This window comes from Aotus nancymaae, unplaced genomic scaffold (genome assembly GCF_030222135.1).
Source record: "Aotus nancymaae isolate 86718 unplaced genomic scaffold, 86718_ANA_hifiasm-v0.15.2.pri h1tg000044l, whole genome shotgun sequence".
Classification (NCBI taxonomy): Eukaryota; Metazoa; Chordata; class Mammalia; order Primates; family Aotidae; genus Aotus; species Aotus nancymaae.
The window spans coordinates 708,771-734,941 of record NW_026988458.1 but is presented as its reverse complement, the minus strand read 5'-3'; the positions used below and the strand labels follow the sequence as shown (position 1 = coordinate 734,941).

Genomic DNA, 26,171 nt, shown 5'->3' with positions numbered 1-26,171 from the left:
ACAGTTTGTTGGTGTTTGCCTGTGTGTGTTTGTGTGCATGAGTGCTCATTAGGAGTGTGTGTCAGACTGTGCGTGTGAGGAGTGTTAGTGTGTGCATGAGTGCGTGCACGTGTATGTGAGGAGTGTCCATGCATGTCTGAGTGTGCATTACTTATGTGTTGAGTGTGCATGTGTGTTGTGTATGCATGTTTGTGTGTGTGTACCTGTGAGTTTGCATGTGTGTGCATGAGTTTGTGTGCATGTGAGTCATGTGGATTGTGCTAGTGTGCATGTGGAGTGCGTGTATTGTGAGTGTGCATGAGTTCATGTGAGTTGTGTCAGTTGTGCGTGCATTTTGTGAGTTGTCTGTTGTGTGAATATATGTGTCAGTGCGAGGTGAGTCATGTGTGTTGTGTGCGAGTTGTGTGCATGAGATGTATTGTGAGTGCATGAGTTGTGTGTGTGCGTGTGTGCAAGTTGTGTCCATGTGAGTTGTGAGTTATGAGGTGTGTGCATGGTGTGAGTTGTGTGCATATGGGTGTGCAAGTTGAGTTGTGTGCATGAGTTGAATGAGTTGTGTGTATGTGAGTGAGTTGTGTGTGTGCACGAGTTGAGCGACTTCTGTGAATGTGCATGTGTGTGTGTGAATTGTGTGCATGTGTGTGTGAGTGTGCAGTCCTCACCTCCCCGACAGACACCCGTCTTCATTAGTGGGCCCCCTTGCCTCTAGTTTGAAAGGAGGTGGGACGGTCCGGGCAGGGTCTTTGGCCCCCTTAGATGGAGCCATCGTGGGTGCCTTCTGAGCTGCCCTCTGTGGTTCAAGTGAGCAAGGCTCTGCCTTCCTCCGTTTGAGCCCTCGGAGCCCAGGGCCTGGTCGACAGCACTTCAAGGGCTATAGAGGTCTCCCTTGAGTCAGATCTTGAGGAAGGACAGGAACTTTCCAGATGGGAGTGGATTGGGGAAGGGTAGAGGGGATGAGCCTGGCTGAGGCTCCTCGTGGGCCCCTGGCCCTCCCAGCTCCACTCCATGTCATAGCCTCCCAGGGCCACCGTGTCTCTTCCTGCTGCTGCTCTGGGGGCCCATGTCCAAGTCCACCCGGGTTTGTCAGCGTTCTCTAGAGAAACGGCCAGTGGGGGATGGGGATCCCGGGTGGGTGGGGATGGTGAGCCCAGGAGAGGATGGGGAACCTGGGTGGGGACTGGCTGCAGGACCCAGAGTAGCCATAGTGGGGCTGTCAGGGTGGAGCCTGCAGGGCGGTTGGTGATGAATTCCTTTTCTGAGAATCCGTCCACACCGTTCCTGAAAGTCTAGGTGCCCATGTAGGCCAGGTAGCAGGGGCTCATGCCAGAAATCCCAGTGCAGTGGGAGGATTGCTTGAGGTCAGGAGTTTAAGACCAGCTTGGGCAACAAAGTGAGACCCCATCTCTATAAAAAATAAAAAAAAAGTAGCCAAGCATGGTGACGCATACCTATAGATAGTCCCAGCTACTCGGGAGGCTGAGGCAGGAGGATCACCTGAGCCTGGGAGGTCGAGGCTACAGTGAGCTGTGATTGCGCCACTGCACTCCAGCCTTGGGTGACAGAGCCAGACCCTGTCTCATATGAGTAGGCTAGGCGTGGTGACTCACACCTGTAATCCCAGCACTTCAGAAAGCCGAGGCAGACAGATTACCTGAGGTCAGGAGTTCGAGACCAGCCTAGCCAACATGGCGAAAACACCTCTCCACTAAAAATATACAGATTAGTGGGTGCGTGCCTATAATCCCAGCTACTTGGGAGACTGAGGCGGGAGAATCGCTTGAATCTGGGAGGCGGAGGTTGTAGTGAGCCGAGATTGCACCTTTGCACTCCAGCCTGGGTGACAGAGTGAGACTCTGTCTCAAAAAATATATATATAAATAAGTGAAAAAAATAAACAAATGAGTAAATGTGTAAGTGTAAATTTGAGCACGCGTTTTCGCAGCTGCCGCGTGGAGTGTCTGCGTACCCTCCACGCCCTGTGGTGGCTCCTGTCTTCAGTCACTGGGGCCCATCCTGTCGTGGTTTCAGCAGCTGTGATGGGTTTTGCTGCCTTTTGTTATTTGCTGCCTTTTTCTTGTAGCGTGGCTGCGTGCGGTGCAGGCTCACCCTGTCTGCGGGCGCCGGGCCTGGGTCCCTCAGGTGCTGCTCATCCGGGAGTGCCCGGCACGTGTGTGTTTTGTCTCAGCCCAGAGTGACTGCCGTCTACGGAGCACCCCCTTTGTTGGGCTCTACTCTCCTTCTGCTTCAGTCTCATGTCTGTCATCTTTGGGACTCTAAGGGGAGGAGGAAATTTAGCAATGATGTGTGGTCGGGAGCTTAGTGTTGCTTACGTCATTCCTGATGCGTGGTGACTGTTGCTTGTGAACTGTGCCCCTCGCCCCACGCACACACGTGGACTGTGGGTGAATTCATTCTGGTCTTTGTACGACTCTTAGGAAGGGGGTTATAGGAAGGCAGGGTGTCACTTTTGGTTGGCCTTTTCAAACTGCCAGCCTCCTAAAAAACTGTCGGAGAGGCCATCACTATTTCTTCCTATTTCTCAATTTTTAACCTGAAGGGCATTAAAAATTCCAGCATCGGGCCGGGCGCGGTGGCTCACACCTGTAATCCCAGCACTTTGGGAGGCCGAGGCGGGTGGATCACGAGGTCTAGAGATCGAGACCATCCTCGCCAACACTGTGAAACCCCGTCTCTACTAAAAATACAAAAAAACTAGCTGGGCATGGTGGCACGCGCCTGTGGTCCCAGCTACTCGGGAGGCTGAGGCGGAAGAATCGCTAGAGCCCAGGAGGCGGAGGTTGCAGAGAGCCGAGATTGCGCCACTGCACTCCAGCCTGGTGACAGAGCAAGACAGCGTCTCAAAAAAAACAAAACAAAATAAAAACCCAGCATCTGTTTTTAGCCCAGTAGTGCTGATTCCATGGTGTAAGCCTTGTTCCCAGGTGTGAGCTGGTGGCTCCTGGATGCAGTGCTGCTCCGTGGAGCCGCAGGGCAGCTTCCTGAAGCCCTGTGTGTTTGTCCAGAGAGGTTTTTGGGAGGGACCTGGGCCGTGCTGTGAACTTGGAGTAGCACCCACGTGTTCTGAGGAGCGGGTCCTGCGGAGGGGCACAGCCACATTGGGCACAGTAGGTGCGTGGTTTGCGCAGCTGAGGCCTCTGATAACTGCCAGAGAACAGCTTTTGTGTGGGGGTTGCCTCAACCTGTGTCCCAGGAGCCTGGGTCTTCTGAGTCTGAGTGCAGTCTGGGGAGAGCAGTGTCTCCATGGAGCAGGTGCTGGCTGTGGTCCCTTAGGCAGGAGCTTCCTCCTGAGTGCTGACAACAGAGAAGAATGCTCTGTTGTGGCCGGTCAAGTGTGCACAAATGCTGCTTGTGAGCTGGCCACGGAGGCACTCACCTGCAGAGGGGCTGTGCTTGGCCAGATAAGCAAACAAAATATCTCCAGCAAGGTGGGCAAAATAATAACTCTTAGACATCTGGCTTTGACATTGTGAAGATGATAATGATTGTTTTTCAGAAAATACAAAACTTCATGGTTTCATAATTTATCTTAAACCCTATAGATATTAATAGAATAGGGTTAGTAATGATAAAAACGTGAATACTATATTTAGACTCCTTTTTCTGTTAATGGATTATAGCAACTCAGACCATACGCATTCTTAACTAATTTTCTCTCCAAGAAAGGAATTCTCCATTTAAAATGCTGTATATGAAATGTTTTTAAATAGTTCCTTCTAAAAAGGCTACGTTGTGCATTTTACAGTTGAAACAATATCATTTCTATTGAGTCGGCTTGTAGGCCTTGCCTTAATGTGACCCAGCTTGTCCCTGAAATGTTAGTCCTCCTCCCTCCCATGCGTCGATTGTACCTGGCGGTCTTATCAAGAGAATGTGTGGGCAGTCTGCTTATGTTGCCATATTAAAACTAAATGATTGGTTGGGTGTGGTGGCTCACACCTGTAATCCTGGCACTTTGAGAGGCCAAGCTGGGTGGATTGCTTGAGCTCAGTACCTCAAGACCAGTCTGGGCGATGTGGCGAAACCGTCTCTATGAAAGTACAAAAATTAGCCAGTTGTGGTGATGCAAGCCTGTAATATTAGCTACTTGGGAGGCTGAGATGGGAGGATCCCTTGAACCCTGGAGATGGAGGTTGCAGTCAGCTGAAATTGCACCACTATACTCCAGCCTTGGTGACAGAGTGAGACCCTATCTCAAAAAAACAAAACAACTAAGTGAAATGACGCTCTACCCTGAGATGGACAAAAAAGCAGCAGGGATGTGCGTTTGGACTGGAACGTCCACCTGGGGAGCTGGGCAGACTCTGGGACAGCGGCCGCTGGGACCCAGGCTTCCCTGGAGGAGGTGTGCTGAGAAAAACACAGCCTGCGGTTCAGTGGTAACAAACAGCATTTTCCTATGACATCTGTGTTCATAGGACCACTTTATTATAGTGGAGTAGCGTAATAACATTTAAGGAAATCAGCCAGATGTCTCTGTGTATGGGTAAGTCTGAAGAAACAGTGTTGGCAGAATTGCAGGCTGCGAGCCATATGATATTTTTCTACATTTCAGAGGCACACCAAACAGTCCTTATACGCTTAGGCTCAGCATACCCTGCAAAAGTATGAAAAACGAAGTCAGTGCGTCCCCGCGGGCCCTGGGAGTTGTATGCAGGGCAGAGTCGAGGGGCGGCCGAGGATCTTGGGGACTGTAATTTTATCTCTACTGCTTATGTCTCTAGGAAACTTGAAGCAGGTATGTTGATAACAGTGAATTTTAGGTGTACTGGAGTCAAATTGTCATGTTATTGTTTGTATTTGAAGTTTCTCAGTGAATAGAAACGAGAAGCCTGGCCGGGCTTGGTAGCTCACGCCTGTGATCCCAGCACTTAGGGTGGCTGAGGTGGGCAGATCACCTGAGGTCAGGAGTTGGAGACCAGCCCGGCCAACATGGTGAAACCCCGTCTCTACTAAAAATACAAAAATTAGCTGGGAGTGGTGGTGGGCGCCTGTAATCTCAGCTTTCGGGAGGCTGAGACAGGAGCATGGCTTGAACCCGGGAGGTGTAGGTTGCAGTGAACCAAGATCACGCCACTACTGCAGTCAGCCTGGATGGACAGAGCAAGTCTCCATCTCAAAAAAAAAAAAAAAAAAAAAAAGCCCACCCACCCAGCTCTGGTCCCCAGAAGTCACTGCCTTTTCTAGCCTGTACTTCTGGGTATGAGTCCGAGATGTATTCAGGGAGGGCCTTGCTGCTTGCTGTGACTGGGTGGGTGGTGTGAGCTCAGCTTCTGTCTCAAGGCCCTTCTGAAATGCTGTTCTGGTGGTTTGTCAGCCTTGGGATTTCTTTCTTCTCCTTGTTACTGATGCACATACCCTGCCCCTCGGTCCTGTAGAGACTCTTTCCGTGACCCAGGGGTGCTGCTGGGTTGATTTGGTGTGCCACTCAGAGGTCCTCTGTTGGTTCATGTCTAGGCTGGGAGGGGCCCTCTGTTCTTGGCAAGGCCTTGGGCTCCAAAACCCTTTATCTGCAGCTGGTGTGGGGGCTCAGACTCTAGGTGGACAGCAGAAATGAATGGGGACGCTCAGGGGCCCTGGATGTCTGTGTGAATTTGCTCATCTTGTCCTGGGTATTGAAGGAGGGACCCTCTTCCCTCTGTGTGTTTCTCCCCCTTCCTAGCTGTGAAAACCCTTAGCCACCCACCCCAGCCTCATGGTGCTGGCCTCGGGCCCAGAGGGAGAGACCTGGTTGGAAGGACAGATGGTGTAGGCAGGCCTGCTGGCTGGCCTGTGGACAGAACAGATGGAGGGCAGGCCTGATGCCCTGAGGGTTTCAGCTGCACCTCTGTCTCACAGCCCCCCCACCACCTGAATCCCCGAGTCCTACCCACACTCCCCACTAGGGTAGGAAAGGGGAGCCCCAGACCGAGACCCCAGAGCGTATGGTACCTGTGCTGCTGGTGGGCAGGCGCTGTTGCCGGGCCGGGCCGTGAGGACGGAAAGAGCCGCCCGGGCTGCTGATGGGGAGAGTGATGTGTGCCACTGGCTTCTGTGAACAGAGAGGTCTGTTTCGTTCTTCTCATTTATTGAAATTAGAGAATCGTTTGCAGATTTTAAAAGGTGTTATCTTTTTAAGGAATCAACTTAATATTCTTGAAAACTTACTGTTTACTCATCTGTATGTGGATCTGAAAAGTGATGTTTAATTGTGTATTTTAAATCATTCCCTGCACAGTAGAACATTATTTTTGCTTTTAAAATGGTAAGCATTACACAGTGTATATGTGTATCAAATCATCACTTGTACATTTTGAATATATACAGTCTTTATTTTTCAATTGAATATTCTAAAATAGAAATGTCTTTCACATATATAAAACAATTAAAAAGTAAATGTTTGCTTTTCTTAGGATATACATCTTTGTTTTTGAAAGAAAATTATTCCAAAATTTAGTTGCAGAAAAGAATTTTAAATATGTGTTGATACTGCTTGATAAAAACGGACATTTAATCCACTTGAATCAAAAGGCAAATGTCTTTTTAATAACTTCCTAATGATCTGTCTTGGTCAACTTGGGATGTTAAGAGAAATTACCAAGTGTTCTTATGTAGCAGCAAAATTCATTATTTAATATATCCTAAAGAAACGCACAAAAAGCAGTAGATGTTTTTAAAATGCATGAGTTGTAAAGGGCCCCAGAATGAAACTTAAGGTCGCAAAGGCAACGTATTCCAGAGTCTCACCAATTTTTTGTAAGTCATTTTGTTGCTGACTGGTGGGAATGAAGGGAGATGCGTGCCAGGAGGTCCAGGGCCCTGCGGCTCTTCGGACGGGCGGCTGTCTTGGGAGACTGGGCATTTTTAGAGGCCCGAGGTCTGGTGAGATCAGGGAGTTCTCACCTGATACTGTCGTGACTGGAGAGTCTGTCTTGTTCTTCACCTGAGGGTACTGTGCATTTTCAAATGGGGGGGCTGTCCGCTCACCTCCCCCAGCCGTGGGGTGGGGTGCTGTGAGCCCCTTGCTACCTCCCTGTGGCGCCCTGACGCCGCTCCTGGGCTGCGCTGACCACCCAGGCCTCCAGCCTCATTTCCCAGGGTGCACACTACCACCTGGTTTACGGGTGCCTCTGTTCTCTCTGCTCGGTGATGCCATTTTTTGGAATTTTATCGTTACACTTCATTTTACTATTTATTGTGTGAATGCTGCATGACTCTTACCCACTGCTGCGTCCCTAGGACCTTTTGCCTACCGCTGTTGGAGGAGAGAGGGTTCACGTCTCTGCAGAGGCGTTCCCCACGTCCTTCGCCTGTGTTGTAAGGGCACTTGTGTGTTTAGAGACGCAGCCTCCGTGGAAGGCACACTCCTTCCTAGGAACAATTGTGGCTCTCCTTTCTAAGGAGAGTGGATTATCAGATTTCCAAACTAGTTTTGCAGCCATATAGAGAGATATTGGGATAAAAATTAACTCTAGTTTTGGAATCCTGCTCCATAATTGTCAGAATCAGACTTTTCCAGGCCGTGGTGCCACCAGCACGTTCTGTAACAGACGTTGCCAAGGCCTGAGCAGTGGGTGTTCAGCCTGGGTCCCCTGGGCGGCATCAGCATGCCCCCCACTTACGGTTTTACATTCAGAAATAAGCTCCGTGGAGGTGTTTGCTCTTGAGCCACGGATTGGAGACAGTAAAAGTGGGGAAAGCTCAGCATCTCTAATGGGAAGCGCCGTCTTGCTGGAACGGTTACTTTTCACCTGAGTTTGGAAAAGGAGCCTTGCCCTTGACCTGGTGTCCTTGTGTTGCAGGCGTGGTGTCCCTCGTGGCCGTTCACCCCTCTACCGTCAACCCACTCGGGAAGCAGCTCTTGCCAAAAACCTTTGGACAGTCCAATGTCAACATTGCCCAGCAAGTGGTAAGGCCCCCGCAGGAGCGGACGGTCGGGTGGGGTCGGGACTGCATGAGCGTGGCTGGGGGTGTTCCTGGGTGTGATTGGATTTGGCTCCGGTGGCAGCGTGGGGCCTTCCCTTCATCAGGGAGCCCACGGCCAGTGCTCACTTTTCCACGGCCCTCTGCAGCTGCCCTTGTGCTGTTGTGGGAGAGGTGATGGCGCCCCCCGCACTCCTGCGTGCCGCGGCCCACGCCATCCTTCCAGTAACTGGAGGGAGGTGGATGGGGTCGTGGCCCCGGCCAGAGGCAGCTTCCTCTTTGTGTCAGAGCTCATAGCTCTTCATCTAACAAGGGCTTCTGACGTGATGGGGCCGAGCGTTGGCCCTGGCCCTCCTGGCAACACCGGGCTGGGAAGCCAGGGAAGGGTAGGGCCCTGGCCGTAGCCGTGCGTTGGCCCTGGGGCAGTGACAGCAGATGCTGCTGCCTCGCCGCACACAGGAGAGGAGCACGTGGGCATCGGGAGGTGGTGCATCCCCCCTCCCCAGGCCGCTGCTGGTAGCTGATGCTGCTTCTAACAATGGTGTTTCCCGTCTTGTGTCCGCCCTCTGCATCCTCGATGGTGGGAGCCCATCCCAGAATCCAGCCTCGCCTCACCAGAAATGGGGCCCCAGGTACCGGGTGGGCAGGTTTGGCTGTGACTGGAGCTGTTGGCGAGGGACACTGCCACCCCAAGGCGAGGACGGGCTTCCCGTCCTTCCTCGGGGACTGGTTTATGGTGCCTGAGGCTCCGTCCTGGTCCTGCGATGGTGCTGAGGCCCTGCTCCCGCGGGCCCTGGGCTGTGGTGACATAGCTCCTCTCGCACCCCGGCCTCCTGGTCCACTCCACCCTTCACCCTGCTCTGCCCATGCTGTGGTCCTGTCTTCTTACAAGGATCTAACACCCCCGGGTGTGATGAGGACCTGTCTGCTCCTGTCCCTCAGGCATCTGCAGGCGTCCCAGCCCCATCGGGGAGCTCTGTACTGAGCTGTTTGATGCTGTCGAGGGCATCTCCCTTTGGTCTAATCACGTTTTCTTCGGAGAACGATGAGCACATACCAGGGATATTTCGGTCATTTTCGCGCTTTAGTCTTCACTTGATATGCATTCCTGCTATTTCCATTTATTTAAATACACTTGAAATTCTCTGGATTCTTTAACAGATCTTAGGATGTGAGTTTTAAGAGGGAGTGGCTTGTGGGTCACAGCCTTGGGACCGGCACGGGACTCTGCTTCCCCGAGCCCCCCGTGTGCCGCGCGGCTGTCCTGAGTGAGCAGTTCCAGATCCCAGGCGGCTCTCGCGGCCCCTTTTCTCACAGTAAAAGTTGAGAAAACCTTGCGCTGCAGAAGTTTTGTGGCCGTTGAAAGTGGCGGTTTGTGAAAGCCCTACCACATCATACAGCCGATCACAGCTTCTCAGGAAATGCCATTTTGATAAAACCGAAAAATTCAGTTTTTGTTTTGCTTTATAATCAGTTTGATTAAGTTGGATTTTATAGTTGGGTTTATCTTGGTGAATAATTACAGCACTACTTCTGTCCTACTGCCCGTAAAACGCGTGGGAGGAAAGTGAATGGGAAGGTTATCTTACCGGCGTGCTTTGAACTTCGTCACTGGAGCAGGTCCTGATTCAAATTCACCTGTTCGGGTGGAGCCTGTCATTGCTGTTTTACACTTTGCAAAATCCCGATGATGGGAATTAAACCTGACAAACGGCAGATGTCTCTTAAACCGTCTTATATACCACAGGTTTGCAAAAAATGGGACAGGCTCATTCTGGCTCGAGGGATGGGGTTCAGTCCGGCATGTGAGTGAAAGCGGTGGGGGGGTCATTAGATCTCTGACCTTCAGGCCAGTCAGCAGGCACAGCACCCAGCAAGGTCAGGGTCTTTTGAGGTGCAAATACTTGCGAAGCCTGCGGCGCCGCAAAGCTTAGCACATGCACAGGAGAGTGTGTGGGACAGATGTGCTCAGCCGGCAGGAGCAGCCCCCACACCCAGGCCTGTGCCCCAGCAGGCGGCGTCTGTGGTCGCAGTGGCCCTTCCTTTGCAGCTGTGCTGCTGGCCGTGGCTCTCTGAGCACTGCAGTTAACCTTGGTCCATCTCTAGGATTCTGTGTCTGAGTGGGGCCACACTGCACCGAGACATTGTAATCTATTTTTAAAGTGTGTGAAAGGAAGGTGCAAAAAGCGTGTTCGTAGGGCAGAAGAGATGCCTTAAATCAGGAGTCCCCAACCCCTGAGCCTGTTAGGAACCGGCCGCACAGCGGGCGATAGAGCCTGACTGCACATGACTGCTGAGCCCTGCCTCCTGTCAGATCAGCAGCGGTGTTAGGTTCTCATAGGTGCGTGATGACCTGCGCGTGCAGGTGAGCGGTGAGCGTGACCGCCTGAGTCCCGCCTCCTGTCAAATCAGCGGCGGCATTAGATTCTCATAGAAGCGCGAACCCCACTGTTAGCTGCGTGTGCAGGATCTAGGCCATGCACTCCTTATGAGAATCTAATGCCTGATGATCTGAAGTGGAACAGTTTCTTCCCAAAACCACACCCACCCTGGTCTATGGAAAAACTGTCTTCCATGAAACTGGTCCCTGTACCAAAAGGTTGGGGACCGCTGCCTTAAAGCACCAAGGCTCCCTGAGGAGCCAGTGAGCTGGGGGGCTCCTGGGGAATAAGGGCTGGCCCCAGGCAAGGTGGACCCCCAGCAAGGTGGACCCCCGGCAAGGTGGACCCCCGGCAGGTCATCTACTGTGATAGTCTAGGCTTAACGCCTCATGCTCTGTTTTCTGACGGCTGCTGGCGTGGAAGCTGCACAAGCTTTAGGGTCAAAAGACTGTGTTTGAAGCCATGTCATTGACCTTCTCTGAAGCACAGCTTGGATTCCAGCTGTGAGCACAGTAGGAAGAGAGACCCCTCGTGACGTGCAGTGCTCGGGTCACCTCCCCTGTTCCCCCACAAGAGGCGGGTAGGGGAGTCATGAGGGCAGAGCCCATCCTCCGGAGAAGCCGCTGTTAAGTCTGAGGGGTGAGGAGTGGGTGTCCCTGTCACCTTGCAGCCCTTGCCTGCCTCTTGCTCCCAGAGGGCTCCTGGATCTCCTGGAAATGCCTGTTTGGAGTGAGACCTGCCACGTCCCAGCTCTGGGCAGCATCCCTCAGGGTGCTACGGCCACTTTGCCCGTCCAGGGTCTCTGCGCACCGCTCCAGTTAGTGTGGCCACTACCTCCGAAACCTCCTTTCCTTTCCTGGGGGCCTAGCTCTGAACCGTCTTTCCTGGCATTGTCCTGTCCACCCTCTGGCACCTCCTTGGTTCCTGTTTTCCCTGCGCTTCTGCCTGCACACGCCCTCCACGGCTTCAGCACGTTGCTGTGGCTTCTGTGGCTGTTGAGCGTGGCTCCTGGTATAGGGAAGTGAGGCTTGGAGCCTACTCCATGTCTGTTGAATGGAGGCCGGAAGGCGTCCTGTGGCACAGGCGGCCAGCCCAAGTTCAGCTGGCTTCCCGTGCACCAGGAAGGAAATGCACATACCTGCACCGGGTCCGGGAGTGAAGCTGCTGCGTCCCATTCCTGGGAGGGCTGGCTCCAGGCTGCCCCGGCGATGCTGACTTGGCCCACAGGGTTGGTGAGCGGCAGGTGATGGTTGAGGAGCAGGGACGGTGCTGTGGAGAGGCAGGGAGGGGACCTGCCACATGGGACATGCAGAGGAAGGCGCAGGCGCCCTTGCGCAGCCCTGTGCGGGTCTGATGCCACGGCGCCTTCTGCAGGGAGCAGTTAAAGCAGGAGAGTAAGGAGACCTTCCTGCAAGGCCTGGCCTCGGTAACGACACGTTCCCAGTGCGCCGGCAGCGCGGTCTCAGGGTGCCTCCGGGTGTGGAGTCCTGTCTTCCAGGAAAGGTTGTTGGTGAGCGTCCTTGACTGCCTGGTGTGTACCTGCCCTTTGGCTTTTTCTTCTTCCCTACTTACAGTGGGTTTGACCTGCGATTTTTTGACTTTAAGATGGTCCGAAAGCAACTCGCATTCGGTGGAAACTGCTTCCAGTGCCCATGTGACCATCCTGTTTTTCACTTTGAGTGCAGTGTTCAGTGAGTCTCCTGAGATACCTGCACTTGACTAGAGTGGGCTTTGTCCAGGATGCTTCTGCCTGCTGGGCTAACGCGTGTGATCTGCGCATGTGTAAGGTAGGCTGGCTGAGCCGTGCGTGCAGAAGCAGGGGCGGATGGTCATACATTTCAACTTAGGGTATTTTCTTATTTTTGTTTTTTGTTTGTTTGTTTGTTTTTTTGAGACGGAGTCTCACTCTGTTGCCAGGCTGGAGTGCAGTGGTGCAATCTCGGCTCACTGCAACCTCCGCCTTCCGGGTTCAAGTGATTCTCCTGCCTCAGCCTCCTGAGTAGCTGGGACTACAGGACGCACCACCACGCCCAGCTAATTTTTGTATTTTAGTAGAGACAGGGTTTCACCATGTTGGCCGGGATAGTCTCGATCTCTTGATCTCATGATCCGCCTGCCTTGGCCTCCCAAAGTGCTGGATTACAGGGGTGAGCCGCCATGCCCAGCTGACTCAGGGTATTTTCAGCTCCCATGGGTTTATCGGGATGTTCCCCACTGTAAGTCAGAGCTGCTGTTTTTGAGTCGGTTTGCTCCTGAGTGGAGGACGGCGCCACGGTGATTGCATCTGTCTTGCGGCCAAGATCCAGTGCCTCTCGTGGTCCTGGGATTCCCGGGGAAGGGAGTGGACCCATGAGGTGGGTTAGAATTGTGTGCCCGACTTCTGCAGCCTCCTCTACCTGTGCATGTGGTATGCACAGAGCCAGCCAGCGCTGCCCAGCGTGGAGCTGGCAGGTTCTCAGTCTCACATCAACTCCCGGAGAATGGCATCCCCTGAACTCAGCGCAGGAAGCTGTGCAAGGCCAGTGCGCTCAGCCAGCAACGTGGGCTGCAGGGTCCCGTTGTCAGCGGTTTAAATCTCCTTTGTGGCCCAGTGCCCCAGCAGCACGCACACATGTACTGAACAAAACAAGCTTCCCGGGACATCCACCCCACCAGGAGATTGGTCTTTTCTGTTGTTTCATTTTGCAGAAAATTCACTAGTTTGATTTCATGGCTTGCTGACGGGGCGATCCTCAGAAGGCTGCACTCTGATGAGTCTCTGATCATCAGAGATAAGAGTGTCAATGAAAAGATCAGTCCTGTTGAAATGTTTTTCTTCTCAGGAGCTGACAGGTGATCTGGCCTAGGGATAATTGGAAAGTGTCCCCATCAGCTGCTGCCAGGGCCACCGTGGGTGATGCATTTATCCCTCTAAGAAGGGGAGCCGGGGAGGGCACCAGCTTAGAGTAGCTCGGGACGTCGGCCACGAGGCCCCCCCCCGGCATACAGCTGTCCAGCTCCAATCCCTTTAACAGAAACTGCATGTTCACACAAGCAGTTTACTCGCTGAGGCACTTTGATTTGTTGTGAATTGAATGACTTAACATTTACTGAGAAATGGTGTTTCCAGGTTAGATAAAGTCATGCAACAAGATCTCTGAAAAGTCAGTTTTATTTGCCCCCACGAGGGAATATCTGTGTGTCCCCAGGTATTAACACTTGAACATCCATGATGGAACTAAAGTGATAAGACTTTGCTAAAAGTCAAACCAGCTAGCAATTTCCTTAAGGAAGAGACAGTTGTTGACATCTCAGGTGTGCCGTGGGGTGGGGTGGGGTGGGGTGGGTGGGACAGCGTCCACACTGGCGTTGCCTCTGGTGGTTCCCCCAAGAGGGGCCCAGGTGTGTGAGCCCCGGGGGCGCGTGGCCTCCCTCGCCTCCTGCTCTCAGTGCTGGTCGCCCTCCGTCCTTGCCCGATGCTGTTGTGGGTGCAGGCTCCCCCTGACAGGGCTCCGGGGCGCAGGGTTACCAGCTAACCCTGGCTACCTGGTCGTGACCATACGATGGTTGTCCCCGCGTGGCTGTCACTCTGCCTGTGCTTTTGTCTTTTGAGAGCCGTTTTTGGTTTCAGGCCTCTTTTTAGTACTGTGGAAGGGTACAGTTTCATCCTCATCCATATCATTAAAAAGAAGTAAAGGAGGGTGAAGGGAAAAATAGAAACGTGCCGAGGGGCCCTGTGTGGAAATCTGATCCGCCCCCTCGTTCAACTCCACCGTTAGCGCTTTGTGTGCGGTTTGGGGGTCACACTCTGCCCTGTCCTGTTCTTGGCTTGCTTGGGTCGTCCAAAGTTTCTTGTTGCTTGTGTCTAATTGGAGAAGATGCCTGTGGCTGACGACAGGAAGGGGAGCCACGTTCAGAACAGGTGTGGTGGTGCCATCACCGTGTCAGACGTGTCCACCGCCGGGCGTTTTTCCCGCACTGTCGCCGCCGCTCACCGCGGTTAACGGAATTCAGCAGTGGCTGTGGACAGCGAGCAGATGGTGGGCGTGGCACCCTCGCCGCGTGGGAGGGGACTGACTGACTGAATTGTCTTTTTTGACTGTAGGTAATTGGTACGCCTCAGAGACCAGCAGCATCCAACACCCTCGTGGTAGGAAGCCCACACACCCCCAGCACTCACTTTGCCTCTCAGAACCAGCCTTCCGACTCCTCACCTTGGTCTGCCGGGTGAGCACTTCCCTCTGGACCCTTAGAGCTGTAGGACTGCTTGCGGTTCGCATCTCCACGTTCTCCTGGGCCACGCGTGTCACATAGTTGTGCGATGGGGCTCCCACGCGCGTTGATGTCAGCCTCCGAGTCGCACCCACCCTGCACACCTCCTGCCCTGCACAGCTGTGCGGCTGAGGTGCCCTGCCTCGGTCACAGAGCAGTCGGGCTGGGCACCGCCCGCTCCACTTGGTGTCTGGTGTAGTGAGTGGGTGCTCTTTGAGGGGCTGGCAGCTCTTGACCGAGACGGGTAGAAGCTGGCCTTGTACTCACCGCAGGACCTGAGGCTTTTCCTCGTCTGCGCTGGGAGCACATGGGATGGATTTCAGCCTCTGACCCTGAATTCAGCCTCTACGGCCCCTGGAGTTATGGCCCCAGCGGGTGGTCCCACCAGAGCTGCTCCTTCCACTAAAGCAAAATCTGACGAGTTGTGTCTTTCCTTAAAACACAGACACACACACACACACACACGGACACACACATGCGCGCGGCTACAAAAGCATGCCTGTGTCAGTGCCTGAAGCTTCACAAGTTAGGAACCAAACCTTGAGAGGCCTTTCCTGCGATGTGGGCACTGGCCAGAGTGTACACAGTTGGGTTTTCCCCTGACCTGAAGCACACTCAGTAGTTTGCACCTGTTGTCAGGCGGCCATCACAGCCGTGTGAGATTATAGCCTGCTGAAATTTGTCCTAAAAATTCCCAAATTTACACGGAGACGTCCCATCGCTCCTGTTGCCAGTTGCCCTCTTTAGAAAAGTGGTGCTTGGTGCACTGACATGCCTCCCGCACGCTGATTCGGGCCCTGGGGACGCCTCCTGTTTTCCCCGACACTCGGAAGGATGGAGGTGCAGCCTGCCGGGGAGTCACTCGCCTCCTGACCTGCAGAAGCACTGGGCCTGGGGGCTCGGCTGGGGGTCCCGGCCTGCTCGCGTGTTGGATCTGCTGCAGCTGTGGGACGTGGCCCATTTCTGTGCAGCTCGTCAGAGCTCTCAGGTAAAAGCATCCTCGATGCTGCTGCTGCTCAGGAGTGCTGACGGTCGCTTCTTTTTCCTTTGTATTTTGAAGGAAGCGCAACAGGAAAGGAGAGAAGAATGGCAAGGGCCTGCGGCACTTCTCCATGAAGGTCTGCGAGAAGGTGCAGAGGAAAGGGACCACTTCCTACAACGAAGTGGCGGACGAGCTGGTTGCGGAGTTCAGCGCTGCCGACAACCACATCTTACCCAACGAGTCAGTAAGTGAGCCGGGGGCTGGAGGGCCTGAGTGGCCGAACCCGACAGTGTGGCACGTTTTGCCCTTTTAAAATGGGGAACAGTTAAGAACATACAGAAAATTCCAAGTACAGCACGAAAGAATTTTTCCCAACCCATTTGCTGGCAAGATGCTTTGTTATCTCCGGTGAGTGAGCACGTGGGTTGACTCTGCCCGTCCACTGGCTTCCCCTGCCCAGAAATGCAGTAACGCCCTCCTCACCCACTGGGCTCCACCCTCAACAGCCCCCAGCTCCCCTCCTGGCACACACTCGGGCTTCGCACAGCCCTGTCTCGGCCTGTGTCATCTGTAGGGTGGGAGCGCTCCCTGAGGACATGTTGGGGTGACGGCTCGGTGAGCGGGGTGCCCCTTTGAGCCAGTGCACCTGGCCTGCAGTTTCAGATGGGATCCACAGGCCTTTCTGGATCATTTGGAAACTCCACTCCCTGCCATCCCCAGGCTTATGACCAGAAGAACATAAGACGGCGCGTCTACGATGCCTTAAACGTGCTGATGGCCATGAACATCATCTCCAAGGAGAAGAAGGAGATCAAGTGGATTGGCCTGCCCACCAACTCGGCTCAGGAGTGTCAGAACTTAGAGGTTCCCCTTCAGCCTTCCTTTCCCTTCCGGTCTGGTAGATGTTTTTGTTGTTGGTCACTCAGTCAGGTCTGGGCTCTGTGCCCTCGTGCTCTGTGTCTGGCTGGCAGACGGTCGTGTAGACAGATGTTTCCCTACGTTTCTCAGTCTCGGCTGTCGGGAGGGAGCGTGACTGGCCCAGACCCACTAGAGTGTGTTAAACTCTACTATAGGTTAATTCTGAATCCTAGTTTGTGGGATTATTTTTCTTTTTAGATGCCATAGTTAAATCCAAGAAATGAGAGGGGAGAAGGCATAGTTTACAATCAAAGAAAAACTCACCTGTATCTTGTAGCACCTGCTGTGTCTAGATTTGTCCATATCCCTTCGGTTAAATTCAAGGTAGACATAGGTAACACTGTGAGGATATGGATTTTGAAATACGCTCTATGGAACAATTGTGATGATTCTCCACTTGGGTGGTTTGTTTCTGAAGGTGGAAAGACAGAGGAGACTTGAAAGAATAAAACAGAAACAGTCTCAACTTCAAGAACTTATTCTACAGGTAAGAGAATACTTTGGAGGCGGGTAATTTTTATTTTACTCATTTAGTTTTATAATAGCAACATACCACCTTGGGTTACACTCCTGTGTGGTAGATCAAATGACTGCTTTAAGATTCTGAATGTGAATTTCATGAACATTCCTTGAGTTCATCTCATGGGTGTGGCAATGTGTGCCTGGTTCCCAGAGCGAGGTTGTGCATGTGCATGTGTGTGTGCCTGCATGCATGTGCCTGTGTGTGCCTGTGTGCATGTGCCTGTGTGTGCATGCGTGTGTGCCTGCGTGCATGTGCCTGTGTGTGCCTGCGTGCATGTGCCTGTGTGTGCATGTGTGTGTGCCTGCATGCATGTGCCTGTGTGTGCATGCGTGTGTGCATATGTGTGCATGCATGTGCCTGTGTGCATGTGTGTGTGTGCTTATGTGCATGTGCCTGTGTGTGCCTGCATGCCTGTGCCTGCGTGTGCATGTGTGTGTGCCTGCGTGTGCATGTGCCTGCGTGTACATGTATGTGTGCCTGCGTGCATGTGCCTGTGTGTGCATATGTGTGTGCATATGTGTGCATGCATGTGCATGTGTGTGTGTGCATATGTGCATGTGCCTGTGTGTGCCTGCATGCCTGTGCCTGCGTGTGCATGTGTGTGTGCCTGCGTGTGCATGTGCCTGCGTGTACATGTATGTGTGCCTGCGTGCATGTGCCTGTGTGCACGTGTGTGTGCATATGTGTGCGTGCATGTGCATATGTGCATGTGCCTGTGTGTGCCTGCGTGCCTGTGCCTGCGTGTGCATGTGTGTGCCTGCGTGCCTGTGCCTGCGTGTGCATGTGTGTATGTGTGCATATGTGCATGTGCCTGTGTGTGCATGCGTGTGTGCCTGCGTGCATGTGCCTGTGTGCATGTGTGTATGTGTGCATATGTGCATGTGCCTGTGTGTGCCTGCGTGCGTGCCTGCGTGTGCATGCGTGTACGTGCGTGTACGTGTGCCTATGTGCATGTATGCATGTGTGTATATGTGCGTATCCCTTGTCACAGTGTCTAAACAGGCAAAACACAGTTGGAGGGATGACTTTATGCAACATGGAAAATCCCCTCAGAGGTGCTTAACCCCAGGCCCAGGCGCCAGGCGAGGCCTCTAAAACTGTGGTGGGCACTGTGCACCTGGGTCTTGATGGTGCTGGTCAGGGCCCTGGAGCTGGCCTCCCCTACCTCCCATTGATTGCTGAGGGTGGGGGCACCCCTAGGGGCCCCGTGTCTGTCGTGGAGGGAGTTGTATGCAAGGTGCTCACTGTAGAGCTGGCTGCTGCCCTGACAGAGGTGTGCTTAAGCCCTCCCAGAGGGGACGGTGTGGTGGCCGTGGTGATGGAGGCTCGCAGGTGGGAGCTCCTTGGGGGCTGCGGGGACTGTCAGGAGGGATGGTTCTGCCTGCCAGTGTCCTAGTGCCTGCCAAGGGGGTGAGACCCAAGGTGGCTGGGAGCGGAAGGGATTCTCCTGGCTCTGTATTAAAGCAAGGAAGCTCTTTCCAAGTGGAACACTTGGCTTGGGGCCCTGAGGCCCTGGCCCTAGGTTCAGCCTTGCAGGGCCCATTCTCCCTGAGGAGCACCTCTGCAGCACACGGGCCATTTTGCGTTCCACTTTCCGGGGTGGGCGAAGTCCTCATCACAGCACCCCCTCCAAGGCTGTCACCCCATTGGTGCCACGGGTGTGGGTGGTCTCAGAGGTGAAGGACAGCAAGGAATCGACTTCCAAGATTGGTGTTTAGTTGAGCGCCCTTGCCACGGAGGATGCTTTTATCCCAGGCATGGATGGCCGTGCGCCCGCTCTCACTCAGTTCTCCCCTCAAGATGCCATTTCCTGAGTGCATTTCTCCAGGGGTTGCAGGGGTCAGCACCTAGCGGCCGGCGCTGGCCTTTCAGATGTCCAAGCCAACTCCTTGCTGTTGCTTGGGCACAGGGAGGGCTGTGAGGACCCCTTGAGCACAGGGGCTGCATTCTTGTGCCACCATGTGCCATCTGGCTCCTCTTTATTTAGCAAATTGCCTTCAAGAACCTGGTGCAGAGAAACCGGCACGCGGAGCAGCAGGCCAGCCGGCCGCCGCCGCCCAACTCCGTCATCCACCTGCCCTTCATCATCGTCAACACCAGCAAGAAGACTGTCATCGACTGTAGCATCTCCAACGACAAGTAGGTTGTGGGCAGGGAGATGTTCCCTGGCTGTGCATGTCATTTTGAGGGAGCTGACCCTGTTGGGATTGTCCCTAGGACAAGTTTTAAATGTTGCACAAATTGCTGGGGTTGCTGTCCATCATGGGGCAGCAGGTGGAAAGTCTGTGTCCCAGGAGTGCGTGCCTTTGGGCGTGTCCTCCTGGAGAGAATGGGCCTTGATTTGCTTCTTATCTCATTCACTTCTGAGTTTATAAATTCTATGAGGAGATGCCGATGACTGGGAACCTGAAGGCTGTGTGTGGCGGGCAGCAGATCAGCTGTCCTGGCTCCGCCCCAGCGTGCGCTCTCTCCCCTGGGAGTCACTGCCTTTCTGACTGTACCTTAGCTCCGCCCCAGCGTGCGCTCTCTCCACGGGGAGACCCTGCCTTTCTGACTGTACCTTAGCTCCGCCCCAGCGTGCGCTCTCTCCCCTGGGAGACCCTGCCTTTCTGACTGTACCTTAGCTCCGCCCCAGCGTGCACTCTCTCCCCTGGGAGACGCTGCCTTTCTGACTGTACTTTAGCTCCGCCCCAGCGTGCACTCTCTCCCCTGGGAGACCCTGCCTTTCTGACTGTGCCTTAGCTCCGCCCCAGCGTGCACTCTCTCCCCTGGGAGACCCTGCCTTTCTGACTGTACCTTAGCTCTGCCCCAGCGTGCACTCTCTCCCCTGGGAGACCCTGCCTTTCTGACTGTACCTTAGCTCCGCCCTAGCGTGCGCTCTCTCCACGGGGAGACCCTGCCTTTCTGACTGTGCCTTAGCTCTGCCCCGGCGTGCGCTCTCTCCACGGGGAGACCCTGCCTTTCTGACTGTGCCTTAGCTCCGCCCCGGCGTGCGCGCTCTCCCCTGGGAGACGCAGCCTTTCTGACTATGCGTTAGCTCCGCCCCGGCGTGCGCTCTCTCCACGGGGAGACCCTGCCTTTCTGACTGTGCCTTAGCTCCGCCCCAGCGTGCACTCTCTCCCCTGGGAGACGCTGCCTTTCTGACTATGCGTTAGCTCCGCCCCAGCGTGCGCTCTCTCCACGGGGAGACCCTGCCTTTCTGACTGTACCTTAGCTCCGCCCCAGCGTGCGCTCTCTCCCCTGGGAGACCCTGCCTTTCTGACTGTACTTTAGCTCCACCCCAGCGTGCACTCTCTCCCCTGGGAGACCCTGCCTTTCTGACTGTACCTTAGCTCCGCCCCAGCGTGCACTCTCTCCCCTGGGAGACCCTGCCTTTCTGACTGTACTTTAGCTCCACCCCAGCGTGCACTCTCTCCCCTGGGAGACCCTGCCTTTCTGACTGTACTTTAGCTCCACCCCAGCGTGCACTCTCTCCCCTGGGAGACCCTGCCTTTCTGACTGTACCTTAGCTCCGCCCCAGCGTGCACTCTCTCCCCTGGGAGACCCTGCCTTTCTGACTGTACTTTAGCTCCACCCCAGCGTGCACTCTCTCCCCTGGGAGACCCTGCCTTTCTGACTGTACCTTAGCTCCGCCCCAGCGTGCGCTCTCTCCCCTGGGAGACCCTGCCTTTCTGACTGTACCTTAGCTCCGCCCAGCGTGCGCGCTCTCCACGGGGAGACCCTGCCTTTCTGACTGTACCTTAGCTCCGCCCCAGCGTGCGCGCTCTCCACGGGGAGACCCTGCCTTTCTAACTGTGCCTTTCCCCTTCAGATTCGAGTATCTGTTTAATTTTGATAACACATTTGAAATCCACGATGACATAGAAGTGCTAAAGCGGATGGGCATGGCGTGCGGGCTGGAGTCCGGGAGCTGCTCTGCCGAAGACCTTAAAATGGCCAGAAGTCTGGTTCCAAAGGCTCTGGAGCCGTACGTGACAGGTCAGCGGTTCCCAGATAACCCGGTGTGAGGAATGGGCCCAGCCTTGGAGAGCTCCCTCCCCTCCTGGCTTGGGGCGTGTCTTGCTGAGATTGGGCCCAAGTATGGAGGGCCAGGAGCAAAGACAGAGGGGCTGTGAGGGGCGTGGGGGTGGGGGTGTGGCTGGGGCGGGTCCAGCCAGTGCCCTCACTTGCTGGATACGGGGCCTTGAGTCTGCAGGAGGCTTGTGTGCATTTCCCATGTGGCTCGTGCAAGGAGGTGCTCAGTCAGGATTTTCCCCTCCAAGTAGGCCCAGAAGTAGAAGAAGCTGAGATTCTTTGAGGGGTGCAGTTGGATTGCTGGTCCTACCCCCACACTGATGGTAGCTGATTGCTCACTAGGGCAAAGTGACCAAGAAAAAGCATTTCAGCATCATTGGCAGCCTGCTCTGGAGGGCCGGGAGCATGGGAGCTTTTGTTGAAGGGACTTTTTTTCTGGTTCTGGTGAATTCTTTCCGTGGGGCCATAGGGTCCCAGCCTACTGATGACAGGGTGGCTTTAAGGTGAGAAATTATGAAGGTGCTGTATCTGCTAATTCTTTTCTTGTCTGCCTGAACTATGGGTGTGGACTTACTCCCTGAGAGGGTCAGAGATTCCTTCCCTGAGCTCCTAAACCGTCCCAGATCTCGTGAAAATCTGGCTGGTCCATATCATCAGCTGACAGTGGGGTCTGGCTAGGCCCTGACCCGCCGTCTGTCCTGTGCTTCGTGGAGCTGCCAGGATGGACTGTAGGAAGAGGGTTTCAGCTTGTTCCTTGATCATTCTCTTTCATGATGGACATGATACTGACGCAGCAGCACACGTGTGCCGTTTGTAAGTCAGTTTGTGCAGGTATTGCAAGGCTGTTCATGCCTTTTTAGGGAAGACAGGCTATGTGACTACACAGTGGCATGTCCTCCGTGGCACAGTGCAGAAAATACTAGACAAGCGAAGGATGTCTGGAAGCTTCCCCAGCTGTCCGTCCTGCGGCACTGCGCGCCATTTGATGGTTGTCTGTGTGTCTTGTGTTGTTTCTGTTTCATGACCATTTGCTTTATTTCTTTCCGTTTTCAGAAATGGCTCAGGGAACTGTTGGAGGCGTGTTCATCACGACGGCGGGTTCTACGTCTAACGGCACGAGGTTCTCCACCAGGTGACAGCGGTTGAGGGTGTGGGAGAGGCATTGTCTGGACCTCCCGTGGGGCCCAGGGGCCAAGGCAGGGTGGCCGTCTCAGATGTGGCCTTCAGGTCCGAGGCTGCTCCGACGTGCTTGTCTGTCCAGGCGGTGGGGCCCGCTGGCTTTCTCTGCGTGGAGAGCTGCTTTTCTTAGTTGGTTTCTCCTCACTAAAAACTAAAAGTAATACGTGGTGCTGGGTTTTTTAAGGTACCACCTAAAACTAAAGTAGGGATGAAAAGCACCCAAATCCTTCTGTCCCGGGCAGCCCAAGTAACAGCAAGTATTTCTAGGTTTTTTCCTCCAGTTTTTCAGAACACGTCTGCGGTCACAGTGCATTTATTTTTCAGAACACATCTGCAGTTACAGTCCATGTATTTTTCAGAGCAGTCACAGCGCACGTATTTTTCAGAGCAGTCACAGCACACGTATTTTTCAGAACGCATCTGTGGTCACAGCGCACGTATTTTTCAGAACGCATCTGTGTTCACAGTGCATTTATTTTTCAGAGCAGTCACAGCACACGTATTTTTCAGAACGCATCTGTGGTCACAGCGCACGTATTTTTCAGAATGCATCTGTGGTCACAGCGCACGTATTTTTCAGAACGCATCTGTGGTCACAGCGCACGTATTTTTCAGAACGCATCTGTGGTCACAGCGCACGTATTTTTCAGAACGCATCTGTGATCACAGCGCACGTATTTTTCAGAACGCATCTGTGGTCACAGCGCACGTATTTTTCAGAACGCATCTGTGGTCACAGCGCACGTATTTTTCAGAACGCATCTGTGGTCACAGCGCACGTATTTTTCAGAGCAGTCACAGCGCACGTATTTTTCAGAACGCATCTGTGGTCACAGCGCACGTATTTTTCAGAACGCATCTGTGGTCACAGCGCACGTATTTTTCAGAACGCATCTGTGGTCACAGCGCACGTATTTTTCAGAACGCATCTGTGGTCACAGCGCACGTATTTTTCAGAGCAGTCACAGCGCACGTATTTTTCAGAACGCATCTGTGGTCACAGCGCACGTATTTTTCAGAACGCATCTGTGGTCACAGCGCACGTATTTTTCAGAGCAGTCACAGCGCACGTATTTTTCAGAACGCATCTGTGGTCACAGCGCACGTATTTTTCAGAACGCATCTGTGGTCAGAGTGCATGTACTTTCTTCCATGCATTTTTCACCTTACATTGTATTGTATTAATATGTATTATATCTGTGCTATTAAAAGGCCTTTATTTAAATAAATTTGTATTTAATCTTTAACCTGCAGTCCCATAGGATAGAATGATGTCCCTAGGTATTTATCTTAGTGCTTCAAAGAGAAATATAGCTTTTATGATAAATATTAACAAAATTGACTTATGCATTGTGATACAATATATAGTATTACTTTATATTAATCATAAGTGTTCATAAAATCTTTAATTGGAAATATAAGAACTTGGTAACCTGTGGGTCCGGATAACAGGGCACGACGTGGTGAGTTGCAGTGCGCGTGAGCCTGTGTTGGGATGTGCCGTGGCCATGAGATGTAACAAGTGTGTCGGGGCGCATGTAGCTTCCTGGCCAGCTCTGGGGTTACAAAGCCAGTCTCTGCCAACCTTGGCCTCACCGGTAAGGCGAGACTGGTGATTGATGAGTCGTTGATCTGTGGCAAGGATCAGTGAAGTGGCGATAGCAGAAGGGACTCGTCACAGTGCCTGGTAACAAGCTTTTGACCGAGGCCGGTTCTCTTTCTCTTCAGCTGTGTGTGATGTAGGGGTCAGTCTGTAAACATGTTTAACACTGGTTCTTCCATGCGGTGGAATGTGGGTATTTTTGGGACTTTCATCGTCAGATAGTCCTTTTTATGGATGTGATTCTCAGACTTGTCAGTTTTTCATCACAGTGGAAACAAAGCTATTACCATTTCTTATGAAATACCAATTTTCAAAGTGGCATGATAGGACATTTTATGAAAGTACCTCATGAAAGGACATCTAGGTAGTTCCCAGTTATCAGGAAAACTACAGTGAGCAGTTTTGTGGCTGAATTTCTCACCATTTCTGACTTGTTTCTAAGATACAGAATTATTTCATCAAAGGCATATTGACTCATTTTTATTGTAGTTAATAAATACCATTAAAATGTATTAAAATATATGCATATATTTTTATGCAGTTGGAAAACATTTTTAAATGTTAGGAACATTGTGAGCTGTGATTAGTGGTAGGTTTTTGTGGTGCTGCAAACCCTCTGGGTTCCCAGTCCATGCCGCCAGATTCCAGCCATGCTCTGGACTTCATCCTGTCCTGCCCCAGGCTCTCTTTTTTCCTGTTGCTGGTTATGAGTGAAAGTCCTGGAGGGAGGGATCTAACGGTTTTACAGTTCATTGCCTCTGGGGCACTGCTCCTGATGGAATGATGAGTGAGGGAGAGGGAGCTTGTGGCTCTGCTCAGCCTCTATTTCTGGCATTGTGAATCCAGGAGACAGGGTCAGAAGAGAACCAGACGGGGATGGAGTGAGTGCCAGAGTGCTGGTGTGCTGTAGTGCAGACACTCACAACCTCCCAGTTCTGTGTGTGTGACTGACAAAACCCACACCTGTGTGGCACAGCCTGTCCTTTGGCCACAGGCCCTGAGGTGAGGGGAGGCTGAGTGGGCCGCTCTGCACTGACTGCCTCATCCGCCTCCTGCCTTGCAGTGACCTGACCAACGGTGCAGATGGGATGCTCGCCACAAGCTCCAACGGGTCTCAGTACAGTGGCTCCAGGGTGGAGACCCCAGTGTCCTACGTCGGGGAAGACGACGAGGACGACGAGGACTTCAATGAGAATGACGAGGATGACTGACATCCTCCCCACTTCAAATTCAGCTTCAGGAAAACGTTTAGGGAAAATAAACTTTTTTTTTTTTAATGTGGGTTTTCTGTTTCTTTTTGGCCTACTCCCAAGAAGATAATTGGTAAGCTGTTGGATTTAGATACGCACCTCTGATAAGCGAGGCTTGTTTCCCGTAGGGTTAGGACGTGCTGTGGATGTGTGTTTTGATACCAGTGTGCTGATGCAGAGCGTCTATTTACTTTTTAGGATTTTGTGCTTTCATTTTTCTGGTTTTCTCTAAGTGCAGAGATCATTTTTGCCCCTGAACAGTTTTTGCTGAGTCTGCTGAAGAAACTGTATTTCATCCACATCCGTGAAAATGAAACACCCTCCCGTGGTGGATGGTAAGCACCTGATGCTGTTTATCTGCCGTGAGTTTGGACGGCACCCCCGCGGTGGATAGCAGGACTCTGTGGAGTGGTCCATTTGGTCAGTGGTACGGTGTCCAGAGCCCCAAGCAAACAGCAGAATTCGACTTTCTAAACAATAAACTTCATCAACCTTATTGACTTTATTTTCCCTTAAATTATATTGACTGTCGTGATTCCATCAAGCTTACAAACTCTTTTCTCTCCCTATTTGCAGCAACAATTTGCAAAGTGCTTTTGTTTGTTTTTCTTCTGTTTGGTTAAGGCTTATCGCCACGCTGGTGCGGCTGTGGAGACTGTCTGGAAGGCTTGGAATGGTTTATTGCTTATGGTAAAATTTGCCTGATTTCTTACAGGCAGCATTTGGAGACCTTTTATTATATAGTTGTTTACATACTTATAAGTCTATCATTTAAAAACATGTACTGAAACAAATGTTGTATTTGTTTCATAAGCATCTTCCTGTAATCTATTATAAAATTGAAATTAAATATAGAGAATGTTTTAACAATTTTTTAACTCAAAATTTGTCAATCATTTTTAATAGTTCTTTTTTTATAAAAAGAAAAAGGAATTTAAGGACAGGCAGTAGTCTCTTTTAAAGTTTATTCACAAAACCCATTAACTGCACAGTTGCTCTTAGCTGCCTGTTCTGAAACAATAGTCTTTTTATTGAAACACAAACTTTTCTGTAATATTTTATGGAATATAAAGAGACTTTAATTGTTTGACTTGTTTAACTTGGCACTGTTAGTTTTTATTAATAAAACGCGCATGGGCATTTTAAACAA

The 26,171-nt window shown here is 52.5% G+C and overlaps 1 protein-coding gene across 1 annotated transcript in view; it reads left to right on the top strand.

The window, feature by feature from the left end:
* TFDP1 (transcription factor Dp-1) overlaps nucleotides 1-26,171 on the top strand; it is a 66,736-nt gene extending 40,565 nt beyond the window's left edge. The window contains exons 3-11 of the mRNA XM_064361823.1: nucleotides 7,800-7,906; nucleotides 14,386-14,507; nucleotides 15,613-15,778; nucleotides 16,255-16,398; nucleotides 16,871-16,939; nucleotides 18,963-19,114; nucleotides 20,787-20,953; nucleotides 22,043-22,121; nucleotides 24,835-26,171. Of these exons, the coding sequence (XP_064217893.1) occupies nucleotides 7,800-7,906; nucleotides 14,386-14,507; nucleotides 15,613-15,778; nucleotides 16,255-16,398; nucleotides 16,871-16,939; nucleotides 18,963-19,114; nucleotides 20,787-20,953; nucleotides 22,043-22,121; nucleotides 24,835-24,982 (1,154 nt within the window). The 3' untranslated portion in view covers nucleotides 24,983-26,171. The remainder of the gene's footprint in view (nucleotides 1-7,799; nucleotides 7,907-14,385; nucleotides 14,508-15,612; nucleotides 15,779-16,254; nucleotides 16,399-16,870; nucleotides 16,940-18,962; nucleotides 19,115-20,786; nucleotides 20,954-22,042; nucleotides 22,122-24,834) is intronic.